A 15,608-nucleotide genomic window follows, 5' to 3' on the forward strand; every position below is an offset into this window, starting at 1 on the left:
CTTCTTTAGCAATTCATTGAAGAAGCCCTCAAAGTGGTGTGCGGGATGGTAATCGGTGAAGCGTATGAGTCGTGTGCTAGGATGTACGTAGTTCCCAAATAAATCCTTCATCATGGCATGGGTTCTCTCGCGCCTTCGTTCCTTTTGGGGTGTGAAGGATTTCCAATATCAATGTGAGGTGCTCTAGTACCACCGAGTGTTAATTGGATGCATTGTTGCGACACAATATTTTTACAAGGATAGTTGATGAAGCTTTAGAGGGGACGAGTCAATCGAGTACACAGCTTCGCTGCTATGATGGATTGTTGGTACTTGCAAGCATGCCAATGTTGCCTCGGTCAATGACATCATCTTTGACTTGACGTATGGTGAGATCATCTTTAGCTTCAATGGATCTAGCCTGTCAAGGCCTAGTCACTTGGCGTCCTCAACATTTAGGTTTAATCTGCCTACCGGTTCTTTTTTCATAGCATACTTCAGCAGATAGTACGGCAAACCGGTATTTGTGATTCTTTGAATATTTCATATGTCCTTGCCATAGTAACAATACTACAGCATGATACAGAATGACATTTTCGATGCTTTTGATTTGGGCAAAAATACAACCATCGATGTGTCTTTGGATCTATTGATGGCTTTGTGCCTAGATGGTGGAAAGCCATACTTGCATTTGCCTAAAATCTATGGATCACGCTTGCAAGAACTATTGCAATTATGGATCTACTTTCTTTGCATCTGACCCAATGATTGCATCACTTTCATGATATTTATACTGACATCTAGCAGTGATAGCATTTGCATATGGGTGAAGGATGGCTTGTATATATTCAACCTCATATGGAACTGAGTATAACTTTTGAAAAGGTTGAGAGACGCATCCCTTACAAAACGTTTGTGATGCCAGGTCACTATGAGCTTTCTCTGCATGTACATAAAATAGGATATTGGAGAAACAATAAGGAGGGACTATGTTTGATTCCAGCACATTCTGGAATTGTGAAAGCTTTTTACTTTTGCCAGTCCATAGCTCACACTTTCCACATGAAGCACAAAATTGGAGCTTCTTAATTCGTTGTGAGCAGTGAACAGATGGACCATGATGTTTTGAAGGTGGCCTTCACCTCATTGACAGAAAATAATGAGAAGCTACAGCCAGAGCATTGTGCCATTGGTCTTCCAACTGCAAGAAAATAGAGAGGTCCTAGGTGAGGCCGAACAAAGAATTGTGTAGTTGATTCAAGAGGATAGGGAGCACCAATAGCAAATTAATGAATTTGAAGTTACCCAAACTACCCTTGACACCACTACCAAATCTACCTGGTTGCCGGAAGATTGACCGCTTACAAGCGAAAGTTACTAGACTTCAGTAAGAAAATGATGACTACCAGGATTAGAGCTCCGCACACTTAGCACTAGTTTGGTAGCATAACAGGACATAAAAGTGTCCTTTTAAGGTTTTGGCAAAAGAATCACAACTTGTTGCAGATGTGTTTTTTGGTGATTTCCTCTCTTGAGCTTAAGGTAGACTCATAGGACTATTATCTAAAAATATAAAGAGCACAAAGCACTATTACATGTGATTACAAAATGCTGAAAAATGTATGGTAACACAATCTTTCACCCAGACAATACTTAGATTTGAAACTTTATCTAGCATGCCTGAAAATAAAATTGATTTCAAGGAGCTAAATTTTTTTACAAAGTATTTATAAGTATGTCAAACACCTAAGAGTGAAAAAATTTGTTTAAAAATCATTTTGGCAAGATTAATTTATCAATTAACAAGAGTGGTTAGCCTAGTAGGTTGCATTATAAGTCGTATTTCAAAAATAAACATCTTTATATACTACAAATAATAACCACAAAGAGTCATATCTTAACAATAACAATATTATATCATAAGGGAAAGTCACCACATCACAGTAAAGGCTAAAATTAAAAGATAATAAGTGCTCCTAATATCAACTGCCAAAACAGGTTTTGCATTGAATCTCACTTTTATAGTTTTGAATTATCATGTATATAAGTGTTTTGCATATAAATTTTTTAAATTTGTATCACTCATTCATGATTAGAGGCACTCTGAGTATAATTTAAACGTATGAAGGTTCTTATGATATCCTTTAACCCTTGTATCTTGAATTTAGCATGAATTATAGCATAAGACAACAAAGGATGGGCTTTTTAATCAAGCTCCATGCATGATCAACGAAGTATATTAGTTTTTTATTTTATGCAAATAATTCCCTGAGTTAGTCCTATTCGGTAGCATATGGGCTGTCAGTATTTCGACAATGTTTTTTAGAGGGTTCTTCTCTTGCTGCGAGAAGAGCATGTGGTTTCCTTTTCTTGCTTTGTGAAGGAAATGTTTTGGAGGTGTAGTTTGAATTCTCGTCTTGTTATGACATGGAATATTTTGAATAGTTTATGCACAGCCCTCTCTTTCATTTGAGGGGGTGTTGGAAGATGGGCAAACTCAAGGGCAAAGCATGGTTAAGGCAAGGGGAGTTGGTAGATCAACCCCACATGGAACTGCATGGTGAGATGCATGGAGGAATCTAAGTGTGGTCTAGCTGTGACCTCAACTTCCTCTGATGGCACATTTGTGATCAGCTACTGGTGCTGCAGTTTCTCCGCTGGATTGTGATGAGCTTGGTGATGTCTACCTTCAATTCTCCTCTATATGATATGGCTCGATGTTGAGTAGAGTATGTCAAGTTTGTAGTGTGTAGGTGATAGCTCTGATTTAATACTCCAACAAGCTCCGTAGAGCTGAGGAGGTTGTCATGTTGTAGTTTGAATTAAGTAATCATGCTTTCTAGTTGATTTGATATTCTCTCATGTTGATAATTCTCTAATAACTGATGTCTAACGTGCATGCAATAGTTTTGTATGATCCCTGGGCTATCAACTCCTCTAAAGCCCAATTCACTACCTCCATGAAGGATTTGTTCATGATGTTGCGCTCCTGAATGAACTTATCTACATGTCATGGATGGTGTCAAAAAGTGGGGTCTCAATTGCAAGCTCAAGACCTTGGCTAAGATCTTGTATGCGATAAGATCAGTCTCCACTGGCAAAGGTCTAACCTATTCCCCCCTTTGGGATTAAGAAAGTCCAACCCCTTTCTCAATGTTCGAGGAATTGAGCCTAAGTTGAAGACCTCCTAACGCTAGCCGTAGTGGGGTGAGAATAAGCTCTGAAAAAGAAGGTTGAGGAATTGAGCCTAAGTCAAAGATCTCCTAACGCTAGCCGTAGTGGGGTGAGAATAAGCTTTGAAAAAGAAGGTTGGGTTCAAGCTATACTACCCAGGTACTTCTAAGGTGGGAGGGCCTCCTAAAGCTCCTCGTTAGTGAAGGGTGCTTCTAATTGCATGATTAAGCTTGATGTTACTATTGTCAAAACCTGATACCATACTACCTCTTGGGCTATAAGAACCAAGGGAGACTCCTCCTGAGACCAAAGAACTATCAATAGAAGTCTATGGTCATTTCAAGAATCTCCTCTATGGGTCTTTGCGCATCTACCCTAGCACATCTCACAACCACTGAAGTTGTGTCCCAGTTCAACGTGGCCCAATGGTATGGAAGAACTATCTAGTCATCTTGTCTCCCTGTGCTGAACCTATGTAGCTCAGACGGAGTGGCACAAGAACTTGGCTCACTAGACATGTGAGGCCTAAAGGTCAATCCTTGCACTCTCATACAAATGGTTGAGCCACTTGGAGCCTAGATCCTACTCTCTAAGTCTCTCTATGGATTCTAACATATACAATGATATGGTGGTGTAGGATAGACTAGGAGTTAGTCTATTTTGTGTGTCAATACTTGGAGTATATATATCAAGTACTTGTACTTCATTTGGTTGAACATTTCAATTGGAGTTCACTTGTGTTCACAATCCATCTCCATTCTTGTTCCTACAATTGATACACTTGGATATGATGCCAATATTGACATTCATATGTTTTTAAACTTTTACGGGTGATAATTTTATAAGCACTATTATCAATAACTTGTAAGGTTAATTACTATTATCATCAATAATGCAACTAACACCTACAATAACATTCCAAAAGGCAAGGCCTTAGTGGGATTCCCACCTTGGTGAAAAATTGTTAGAGGACCTCTCCATGCTGCTCACATTGTTGAAACTTTAGTGCAATGCTCAGAGGAACCTAGTATTCGAGCGTCCCCATGAAAGCTTTATTGAGTTGAAAATGGCAATTATGAAGCCTGTCAGAGCTTCTGGAGACTATTTCAATGAATGGCATAGAGGATGGAAGGACTTGAGCTAATGAGAGTGTTTGGACACTCAAATGTTGAACCAAAATAGCTCCAAACAGCCATGCTAGGATAGGGTATGTTTATGAAGTAACACTTTTGGTGGGGAAGCCCTCTTAGGGCCTTATGTCATGGAAGGGAAATACGTAAGAAATAACTATTTTTGTTATGCTCTGCAAATGCACCATGGGAAATAGAGGGGAAATAGGGTAGGACCATGGGAAATAGCACTCCATGTTCTAGACCTCAAGGTGCTATTTCCCACACTCTTGAGAACCATTGATGTAAATTTTCCTTTATAGCACGTCTCGAATCCTTATGTCATGCACCAAGGGGAAAGCATCCAAAATATGCTTTTCCATGTGAAAAACATCCAAAATCCCCCTCCATGACATAAGGCCCTTAGGGTGGGTTCACACCACCCCGACGGACATGCATGAAAAATGGTGGGCAAGTTCCTAGTCTGACGTGGTCCAATGGATAAGCCAAGCCCGGACATGGAGAAAGAAAAAAGATTGGCGGCCCTTGATGCCCGCCTAACTTCTTTGGTGACCGCCCTTGATGGATGCTCGGACATGGAGAAATAAAAAAGATTGGTGGCCCTTGATGGTCACCCAACTACTTTGATGACCGCCCAACTACTTGGGCGAGCAAAAGAAAGAGGCACAAATTGCAGAGATTAGGATTTGAACCCCTCCTACTCTACTCATGCAAGATCCACCTCTAAGACATTGTAAGCTCTAATTTAAAATAATGGTGTGAACCACCATACCACCATACCCGGGGACCACCTCCTCTCCATTTTCTTCTTCCATGTCCGCCCTGCCTTAGTAGAGCGGCTAATATATTCAGCCACGTGGTCTTTGAAAGAAGTCCACCTTCCTTGGGCTAAAAGCTCAAGTCACCCTTGAGAAGTGGACGCACAATGGGCGTCTCCAAATTGCTGCCATTCGATATAATTCTTCCTCCTCACACAAACGGCCTTGTATACGGCATAGGATCGGAGGTCATTTGCACCCTCGCGCTGAAAAAAACTATTTCCCATCCTCTACGTTTTTCAATTCGTGTACCAATTTTTGACACAGGCAGGAGCTATGGCCTTATGCCAGAGGTGCTGAATTCTTGCGGAGGGTCGTCCACCTCTGCTGCACGAGCCGCTGTTGGACAGCCTCTCAATTTGCAGCAATTGAAGGACCCGTCTCTCCTTTCGGACATCAAACCCAATGCCGTCGTCCTTGATGCCCAAGCCAGGGTTTGCACAGGGCCCACGCAAACAAGACCGCTAGACGAGGAGCAAGCGTTCAAAGTTTTGAAAACGATCGTGCAATCAGGTCCGTCTCTAAGTAGCATTAAAATTATGAGTTCTGAGCTTGTCGGTATTTCTAGCTGTCAATCGACAAAGATTAATAATCAAATACATCGATCTCTGGAGTGGAAATGTATTCGATTATTAGTTTGCCTTTATGGACATAACTAATCATATAGATTAGTTTGATTATTAGTTTGCCTTTATGGACATAACTAATCATATACATTAGTTTAAGTAATGCCGGTTTGAACAAATTAGTGTACACGCGGAGCGCAAAATTCAATCGTTGGAAATGTATTTGATTATTAGTATGCCTTTATGGACATAACTAACAATAATAAAATTCTATTAGTTCAGAAAGCACATACGATGAATACTTTATAAAACATACACACATACGATGAATACTAAACCCTTGTCTAAGGTGTTACACACTGTGGGCGCCCAAGATGCAATAAATGCATCTGGACCCTGTGCGGGCAATCTTGCCCATCCATAAGGCTTGGGCATGCCCACGGGCAGGCAAGTGTTTAAACACCCTTAACTTCAACCAAAGCAAACCCATCTCTCTCATCCCTCTCTCAGCTCTTTTCTCACCCCTTCTGTAAGGCTTATCTCCTTGCTTCCCTCACATCGCTCCCTACCCCCCTCTCTTAGCCTCCCTGCCTCCTCCTTGCTTCTTTTCTCTAGCTCCATCCTAGTGCTTGAAATGAAGGGCCCGAGGCTCTCCCCTTTGGCGAAGCTATGAAGTTGGCAAGAGGCAACAACAGAGAGTGCAAAGCAAAGGAAGCAACAAAGAAAAAAACATGGCGAAGCGGACAAAGTAGATGGAGAAGCCAAAAAGTTTGTAGACGAAGCCAAAAGGACAGTAGGAGACCATCGACAATGTAAACAGTAGGCAGACACATAGTGGGCTCCAGCCTGACTAAAAGTGCCATGCTGAAGCCTACAGCCTCAGTTGGGTTCCACTGTACCGCCATTAGAAGCCTACAACGATTGTAACTAGGCCTACAAGGCACATACCAAGGAATGAGTGGCACCTATGGATAGCCCATAGAATGGCCTACAATCTTTATTAAGTCCTCCTTGTTCTAGTGGATAAAGGCGTACTTCTTTCAATAGGCCTAACAATGGCACTCGCGTAAAGTCTCCATTACACTCGAAAGGTGGTGCTTGGTTTCGAACTTGAATTGGTAGCATAATGCCTTACACTCGTCATCGTAATAGTTATTGTAGGAAACTGAGGTAATAGGTGGCGGACAGGTGGAGCATGTAGTGTAGGAAAGGGAGGGAGGCAAAATGGGTGATCAGTTCGGCTCAATCTTGTAGATGTGGGATGTCCTCAAGATTTGCAAGTTGAGTAGAAAGGCGGGCGACGTACTCTAGGAAAAACCTATGGTCAAAGTGTATTTCGTGGCATGTGCACGTGTGGTGTGTGATGGGCGATGAATAGGCTCATAAAAGATGATTTTGATCGGCCTTCAAGAGGCAGCAAAGAAATAGAGAAGTCGATGATATGTGAGGTGAAGCAGGAAACCTGATGAGGTAGTTAAGTACCTTGGAGCCTCCTGCGAAATCCCCCTAAGGAAGGCTATTGGTCTAGACAATTATAGATCATGGGGTCATGTATTCTATCCATGTCCAAGGAAGAGTGCCCATTAGTAGTGATTGGGGATCGCCTGATCTGCAAAACTCAAGCTATCCCTAGGTAGCAAAATAGATTTATCTTAAAGTTAATGAGCAATACCTGATGAGTAGCAGTCCTCGCATTGAAGTCCCCGATAAGGACTCTTTTGCGGCTCATGGTGTCTAGATTTAGGGTTGTTTGCTGCAAGGTCTCAGCCTCCTCGCTAAGATCCCTCGCGAAATGTGAGGTCTTAGGAGGGAAGTAGCAAACTGCAATGAAAAGATACTACCAAGAGAGACATTGGATCTGAATCCAAAGAAACCTGACATGTGTGTTAGGTTTTTTGTTCGAGGTCATCCAAATGAGGGATTTCTATATAAAACTGTCACTCCTCCCAATCCATTAACTCCCCCTATCTCTCTAGTCTTATCATGATATGTCGACTCCCATGTGTACCCACAAATTGAGGGCAAAGGGCGATATGGACTCTAATGGGTCTCGAGAGTTCCTAGGTCCACAACCATAAGGTACCATTACAGTTCCAAACGTGCAAGTTAGGCCTTGACCATCTAAGTCTCATAGGCCCTATCCTCGTACGCAAGTAGGATGGTCGCGGAATATTGTACATCTCTGTAGTGCCGCAAGGGGGGTCTAGTTGTCTTTGAAACAAATGATCAATGGTTGATCCCGAGTGGGGTCACAACCTACGTGCCAAGCTCCATGTTCTTGGACCTCCACGAAGGAGGTCATAAAACTAGCAGCATCCACAAGTGAAGGAAGTGGTGCAGATGCATGGGATCCCGGACTCTAATGTTAAGAGCCTTGCTGACTCTCTTTTGGTGCTCAAGTATGGTGGCTGAAATGGTGGCCTTCGCAGAGGATTTGTGGGAGTTGAGAGCTGCTATGGCTTATAGGTATAGATGAAGGGAGTGGAGGAATGGTGTGAGTATGGTAAGGGGTAGGGAGATAATGAAAGAAGGCTTGGTAGGTGAACAAAGCAAGAGAGGCGGAAGGAGTAAAAAGCTGGTGAGGAGGGCATCTGAGAGGGGAGTTTAGATAAGTCCAGTGATAGGCAGGAAAGGAGGTTGGCTGAGGACGAGAGGGGACAAAAAGATAGAATGTGTTGGGCAAAAAAGGGACACTATGGTAGTAGGACTTGGACCAGAGGGGCACACCGAGGTTGAGGTTAGGTTAGTTGGTACAGTTAGTACATGTACCACTTAGGACAGTTAGGACACTTAGTCCAGTTAGAGCACTTAGCCCTAGGGTTTTGTTATGTTGGCTCTCTCTTGAGCCTCCACTCTCAGTTTTGCAGCAATTCATTACAACATCTCATTTTTTGTCTTCTCTTCTCCATTTTTGAGCTTCCATTGTTTGCCATAGCCTACAGTGGTATCAGAGTAGGTCGGGAATCCATTCCCTCAGCCATTGACAGCTTTTCCAAGCTGTGTGGCAGCCTTATGAGCCCTCATTCTTGCTGATCTGCTCAGTTTTTAAGGTTTTCTACACGCACGGTATGACCTGTGGCCTCCACAAGCATTTCCATCACGAGAACTTCACATTTGGTGCTGCGGGAAATCAGCGTTTTGGAGCGCCTGGTCCAGAAATCGGTGCATTTAAAGCTTGCTGCAGCGTTGTACGGATTCACACATGTGGACGGGGGCTGTTGTACGGATTCCGTACAGCCGTATGGACTGTACAGACGAATTCTGCCTGCATTTAATGCTGTCCCGCCACCATACGGATTGTACGGACAACTTTCACCTGCATTTAATTCTGTCTCGAGCCTATACAACATTGTACGGACCTGCTGCTGCCTGTTTTTGACCTGTACGGAGGGTGTACGGCCTTTGTATGGGTCATTGAATGCTGTACAGACTACCTTCGAAGCATATATTGCAGTCCGGACCTGCCTTGAAGCTCCTGCCAGCCATTTTAAGCCTCTGTTCCGCGCATTTCTTCATTTTGAGGCGTGTGCCTGGTGTTTGGAGACATTTGGAGCTTGCTGCTGCCATCTGGAGGCATCTCCTTGAGCCCATTGCTTCTCTTTTGACTTCCCTTTGCCTCGGGCTGTGAGATTCTCTCCATTGGATCACCCTCCTTTCACTTCGAAGTGTTCTCCTCCTCGTGGGAACACTTTCTCTTGCTGTAATTCTCATTTTTAGCTTTCTCTGGGCACCCTTCATTGCCATTTGCTGTCCATTTCACCTCTCCTCCAAGGGTGAAACCCTTTGCTCACATCTGGAGTCTTTTCCTTGCTATATTTTCGAGCTACACCATTGGGTAAGCCTTTGTTGCATTGGTTCTTTCCAATTTCTGCTTCATTTGCATTTTGGAAAGGTCCTGTGTTGCCTTGGAAGGCCTCGCTCAATGTAGCTTCTGGTGCTACACCTATCGCTCTGGTGCTACAGGTATTGCTTCAGGCTCTTCAGGTGATGGGTGTAATGCTACTTTTGGAGCAGCTGCATCTTCTACTATAGGTACTTTGCCTCCTACGTAGGGGCGGGTTCAGTGGGATGGTCATGATGCCAAAGCACATGCCTTATTGAGTTAAAAGGGTCATTATCCCTCATATCCGGTCTTGCAACATAGCAAAGCAAGCATGGGATCAGCTTGCATCCTTATATCAGGTCGGAATGAGGCGAGGATTGCCTATCTCTGCAAGCAGTTGAAGGATTTGCAGCTTGAAGAGGGTGGTAACATGGATGCCTCTCTTACCAATGTGAAGGATTTGAAAGAGGAATTGGCTAATATTGATGAGGTGGTGGCTGATTCTCAGCTTGTTTCTAATACCTTGATGGGTTTCCTGACTCTTATCAGGGCTTTGCTACTACATTGAGGTTGGTTGGAAGTGGCAATGCCAACCATTATTCCTTTGACCAGCTGGTTGCTCTTCTATTTTAGGAGGAACAAAGCTGTGCAAATCACAATGCTTCTATGGCTAGTGATCAAGCTTTTGCTGCCCAGCCTAAAAACAAAGGCAAAGGCAAGGTTTCAGCTGGGTAAACCCCCTCATTTACATGCTGGTCACTCCCAAGGTGAGTCTTCTTCGGGGGATAACAAGAAGAAGAAGATATGCAACTATTGCAGGAAATCTGGGCATGATATATCTGAACGTAGGAAGAGAATTGCATCTGAAAAGAAGAAGAAAGAGTCTGGTCTTGCAATATTTGGTTCTCCTAGTCCAGAAGATCGACATGAGTCAGCTAATTTTGCACAAGACCAACATTGGGGGGCTTTTCTGGTTACATGTCAATATAATCGTGATGTTCATGATGTTCATGATGCGTGCATGACAGCTTCTGATGTATCTGATGCCTGGTTCTTTGATATTGGTGTTAGCAAGCACATTACTTCCAGCAAGAAGTTATTCAGCTCACTTGAGAATGCATCTAAGGGGGGGATGGTCACATGTGCAAATAATGCATCATATACAGTGAAAGGCGTTGGGCAAGTTGCTCTTACTTCTATTTCTGGTGGTCTTGTCACTCTAGAGAATGTGCTTTATGTTCAAGGCATTCCAGCCATAGTTACTTTTGGCTTTCAGGTTCTTTTTGATGGTGTTCGGTGTGTAGTGTATGATGCTACACATGCCTTTACCATGGTCTTGATCGGACATTGACTAGAGGACTGTATAGACGTGATGCCTACGACAAATGCTTGGATGATGCTGGACTTGTAGATGCAGATGCCTTTGCTGTTGATTCCTCTACCATGGCAGATATCCATGTGGCAAGCGGTTTGGGGACAACTTTGGGGCTTTGGTAAAGTTACATAAGGATGGTATGGTTGTTGATCTTCTCAAAATGCATATGCTTTCAAAGCATGTTTGTGAACCTTGTTTGCTTGGTAAGATGCACCGTTCTGCATTTCCCAAGGATGGGAGAGTTGGTGCCTCACGCAAACTTTGTTTGGTTCATAGTGATGTTTGTGGACCCATGCGGGTTACAGCTCTTGGGGGATTGAATGAGAGTGGGCTGAAAATTGCTCACCTTAATACAGACAAGGGGGGTGAATATATGTCAAAGGAGTTTGCTGTTTTTTTGGCCTCTTGTGGCATTCATCATCAGTGCACGGCACCTTACACTCCTCAACAGAATCCTGTGGCTGAGCGCAACAATAGATCACTAATGGAGATGGCTAGGTGTATGTTGAAAGGCAAGCACTTACCAGTAAGTTGTGGTTGGATGCCGTTTTGTGTGCTAATTACATTTTGAATAGATGTCCCACAAAGGCATTGAAGACCATTGCACCTTATGAGGCTTGGATAGGTCGTAAGTCCAAGATTTCTCACATGAGGACTTTTAAATGTTTGGCATATGCCCGTGTGCCTTCTCAGACACGCACCAATTTGGATGATAAAGGTGTCAAATGCATTTTTATTGGGTATAGCTCAGAGAGCAAGGGTTACAAGCTCTACCAGCCCCGCACGGGCAAGTGTTTTGTGAGTAGGGATGTTGTATTTGATGAATCCTCCACTATGCCTTTGCTGGACTGTCAAAATAGCCCGTTGTCGATTTCCAACCTCCTGGCTTTGAGGTTGAAGGTTCTGAAAGTAAGGTATGTTGGGATAAGTATGATCAAGGGCTTGCTCTATGGTGCATGTATGCATCTAGGGGAGTCACATGTGTGTTTGTGTGTGTTGTAAAGGCACATCAAGTGCTATGATGTGTCTAGTGTGTGACCTAAGTGATGATGTAAGCCAAAGGCCCCCACATGGGAGGTTCCTTTGATTTAGGCCAGTCCCACTGATGTAGGGACTGATTCCCACTGATGTAGGGGCTGATTGCCACTTATGTAGGGAAGGTATTACCTTCTCCCCCTTTCTATAAGAGAGAGTCCTCTCTCTCACAATCCATTATAGAGAACTGCTCTCACACCTCTTGCAAGATGCATCTATTCTATCCTACGGGATTCTACACTTGGTATCAGAGCTTTAGGTTCTAGATCTAGCCTAGCCTAGCATTAGATGCTTTCTCTAGCATAAACTACTAGTTTCTCAAAGCTTCTTCATCTTCTCCATTTTCCTCCTTCTTCCCCAAATCTTTGAGAGCTTTGTTCTCTGCCTACAAACGACCATTGCTCAAACCCTTTGAGCTGCAGACTCCTCACATACGGGCGAACTTCCAGCTGCAAGCATTTAAGGAAATTTCGACTGTACGCGCAACGCCAACACTCAGACTCCTCGACGAACTTTCACGCAATGCCGCCTCTGTGCTTATCCTTTTGCAAATTCCTCTGAGCCCGAGCTGCACGACACTGAAGGCAAGCTGCTGTTGAAATCTGAGCTCATTTGGTCAAGAGATGGAGGCGCAACAGACAAAAAACCAGTCGGTTTTCTCAAGCATCTACAGGGCGACTTGGCGTAACATTTCGCCCTTTCTTGCTGGTAGCCCTTCTCTGGTATAAGGCCTTTCTTCCTGCATAAAAATCCCCTTGAATAGAGCTATGAGCTATGAGAATTGCACCCTCCAATCTACTCTGTTCTCTGTTGACAGAATTTTGCATATTTTGGTCAAAAGGTGTTGAGTAATCACTTTAAGGTTGGGGCTTTCATTATTTACTGCAGACTTTCATTGCTTTGATTGTACTTGAGTAGTAGAACTCAGTCATGGAGCTCATAAGTGTCCTTATACTTTGCATTTAGAATGATGACTATGTCATTCTCTTTTATGAGTACTTGAACTATAAACATGACTAAACCCAAGCAACAAGAGAAGTTGGATGGAACTAGTTTCAATACTTGGCAAACAAAAGCCAAGTTTATGCTTATGAAAAAGAAGATATGGAATGTTGTGAATGGAAAGAAGTCTACAAAAGAAAAAACTAATCAGTTGATCAAAGACAAGAAGGCTCTTGCTATCATAGCTTTGGGATTAAGTGGCTCATACATTCACCACATTGATGGAGGGAAGTGCTTCAAATATATATTGTTCCTTTGCCTACAATTGGAAAAGGGAATGTGTTATTCCATGAAGAACAACAAAGAGAATCAAGCATTTCTTGTGAAGAAGGACTACTTCAACAACAAAGCAAATCTGGCCGAAGGAAGAACTCCATCAGCAAATGAAGAAAATGAAGACTATGCTTTTTAGGCACTTTGTCTTTTGAATTTTTCGTTTATCATCACTTGGTCAAATTTTGAGGTTCTCTGCCTGGAGTAGTATTCCAAAAAGAATATGTTATGTCTTTGTAAATCACCTCTGGTCACCATATGATGTAGACCATGTGATATGCCTATCCCATTCCTGTGAACCTGACACCCTTGGGAACCCTTGCTAGCATGAGATCCTAGCCATAGATTTATCCTTGACCACCATGAGGTGGCATGAGAAACTATGAGACTAGATGTATCCTTGACACTGCAAGAGGCAACCCCTTGAGGGGGGGTATGTTGGGATAAGTATGATCAGGGGCTTGCTCTATGGTGCATGTATGCATCTAGGGGAGTCACATGTGTGTTTGTGTGTGTTGTAAATGTGAGAGAATGCGGAGAGAGAGAGCAAGAGAGAGTGAGCTGGAGAGCTGAAAGCTTGATAGCTGAGTTGCAATAGAAGAGTGTAAAGAGTACAACTCAAAGAGTGAGAGATAAGGTTTTGTTCTAGTGACAAAACCTTAGTAGTCACTAACCATAGTTAGTGAACTAACTGTGGTTAGGGGGAAAAACCTCTTAAAGAGGGAAAAGTGCCCCTAACTAGCTTATTAAATTACATTGGTCACTGCAGTGCTATGATGTGTCTAGTGTGTGACCTAAGTGATGATGTAAGCCAAAGGCCCCCACATGGGAGGTTCCTTTGATTTAGGCCAGTCCCACTGATGTAGGGACTGATTCCCACTGATGTAGGGGCTGATTGCCACTTATGTAGGAAAGGGATTACCTTCTCCCCCTTTCTATAAGAGAGAGTCCTCTCTCTCTCACAATCCATTATAGAGAACTACCATCTTTCTTTCATTGTGCTCTCACACCTCTTGCAAGATGCATCTATTCTATCCTACGGGATTCTACAAGGTATGCCGCTCAAAGTAAGCCCTCTATCGATTGAAGTAGGCACCTCGGGCTTGGTATTCTAGGATACATGCTCATTTGCTGACACTTGGCTTTCAGAACATCCCTACAGAGGCTACCCTTTACATCTGCAAGAGGGACAGATTTGCTGATTTTAGTGCTCTGTGGATGACATGCTTGTGACTGGGACACATGCTGAGCAAGTTGCAGTTTTTAAGCCTGACTTGCAGAAGACATTTGCTATGTTTGATTTTGGTCTTTTGCATTACTATTTGGGCATTCAATTTGCTAGCAGTGAGGGGGGCATGTTGATGTCACAATCCAAGTATATTGGACAGCTTTTGCAGCGTTTTCAGTTTGAGGATTGCAAGCCAGTATCCACACCATTAGAGCCTAGTTTTCATTTCTCTTCTGAGGATGGCAGCGGTGCATGTGCTGTCACTCGTATCAGCATGCAATTGGTTGTTTGATTTACTTATGCCATACGAGACCTGATCTTCAGTATGCTGTCTCACAGTTGAGCAGATATATGCACAGTCCCTTTACGCACCATTTTCATGCCATGAAGCGTGTCTTCAGGTATCTCAAAGGCACTCAGCACTTGGGCCTCCTTTATGAGGCTGATTCTTCACTTGTTATGCATGGATTCACTGATAGTGATTGGGCTGGCTGTTCACACCAACTGTTTCATGCTTGGTACTTCCTGCATTTCTTGGTTCAGCAAGAAGCATGCTATAGTTGCTACTTGTAGCTGTGAAGCTGAATACAGAGCATCTTTTACAGCTATAGTGGAGTGTGTTTGGCTCCGGAAGTTACTTATAGATCTTTATGCATGTCTGACTGTTCCTACCGTCATCTTCACTAATAGTTAGAGTGCTTTGGCTGTTGCACGGAATCCCGTTTTCCATGCTCGCACAAAGCATATTGAGGTTCATTATCGCTATGTCAGAGAGAGATTATCGGTAGGTGATATTCAGTTGTCTTATGTTCCCACTCAAGACAGTTTGGCAGATCTTTTTATGAAGGCTCTACCTCGACCTAAGTTTGAAGCTTTTCGACAAGCCTTAAACTTAGTACCTTTTGTGACTTGATCTGTTGTACTCCGTACAGTCATAGGTTGCTATATCCCTACAAGATGAACATGTGCAACCATGACATTAGATATTCAGGTATCCTGAGCCATGTCTAGGATACTTCAGTCCATACCATGGAGGGGGGTTTGTAGGCCATTCTATGGGCTATTTATAGGTGCCACTCATTCCTTGGTATGTGCCTTGTAGGCCTAGTTACAGTCAGTTAGGTCAGTTGGTACAGTTAGTATAGGTACTACTTACAATAGTTAGGACACTTAGCCCTAGGGTTTTGTTATGTTGGCTCTCTCTT

At 43.2% G+C, this 15,608-nt stretch overlaps 1 protein-coding gene across 1 annotated transcript in view; it reads left to right on the forward strand.

Moving 5' to 3' along the window:
• Window positions 1–5,091: 5,091 nt before the first annotated feature.
• LOC147879882 (anthranilate phosphoribosyltransferase) overlaps window positions 5,092–15,608 on the forward strand; it is a 142,320-nt gene continuing 131,803 nt past the window's right edge. Inside the window, exon 1 of the mRNA XM_087371903.1 lies at window positions 5,092–5,614. Coding sequence (XP_087228029.1) covers window positions 5,209–5,614 — 406 coding nt within the window. The 5' untranslated portion in view covers window positions 5,092–5,208. The remainder of the gene's footprint in view (window positions 5,615–15,608) is intronic.

Source organism: Dipteris shenzhenensis, chromosome 33 (genome assembly GCF_047967505.1).
Source record: "Dipteris shenzhenensis isolate YYH24624 ecotype China chromosome 33, Dip_SZ_1.0, whole genome shotgun sequence".
Classification (NCBI taxonomy): domain Eukaryota; kingdom Viridiplantae; phylum Streptophyta; class Polypodiopsida; order Gleicheniales; family Dipteridaceae; genus Dipteris; species Dipteris shenzhenensis.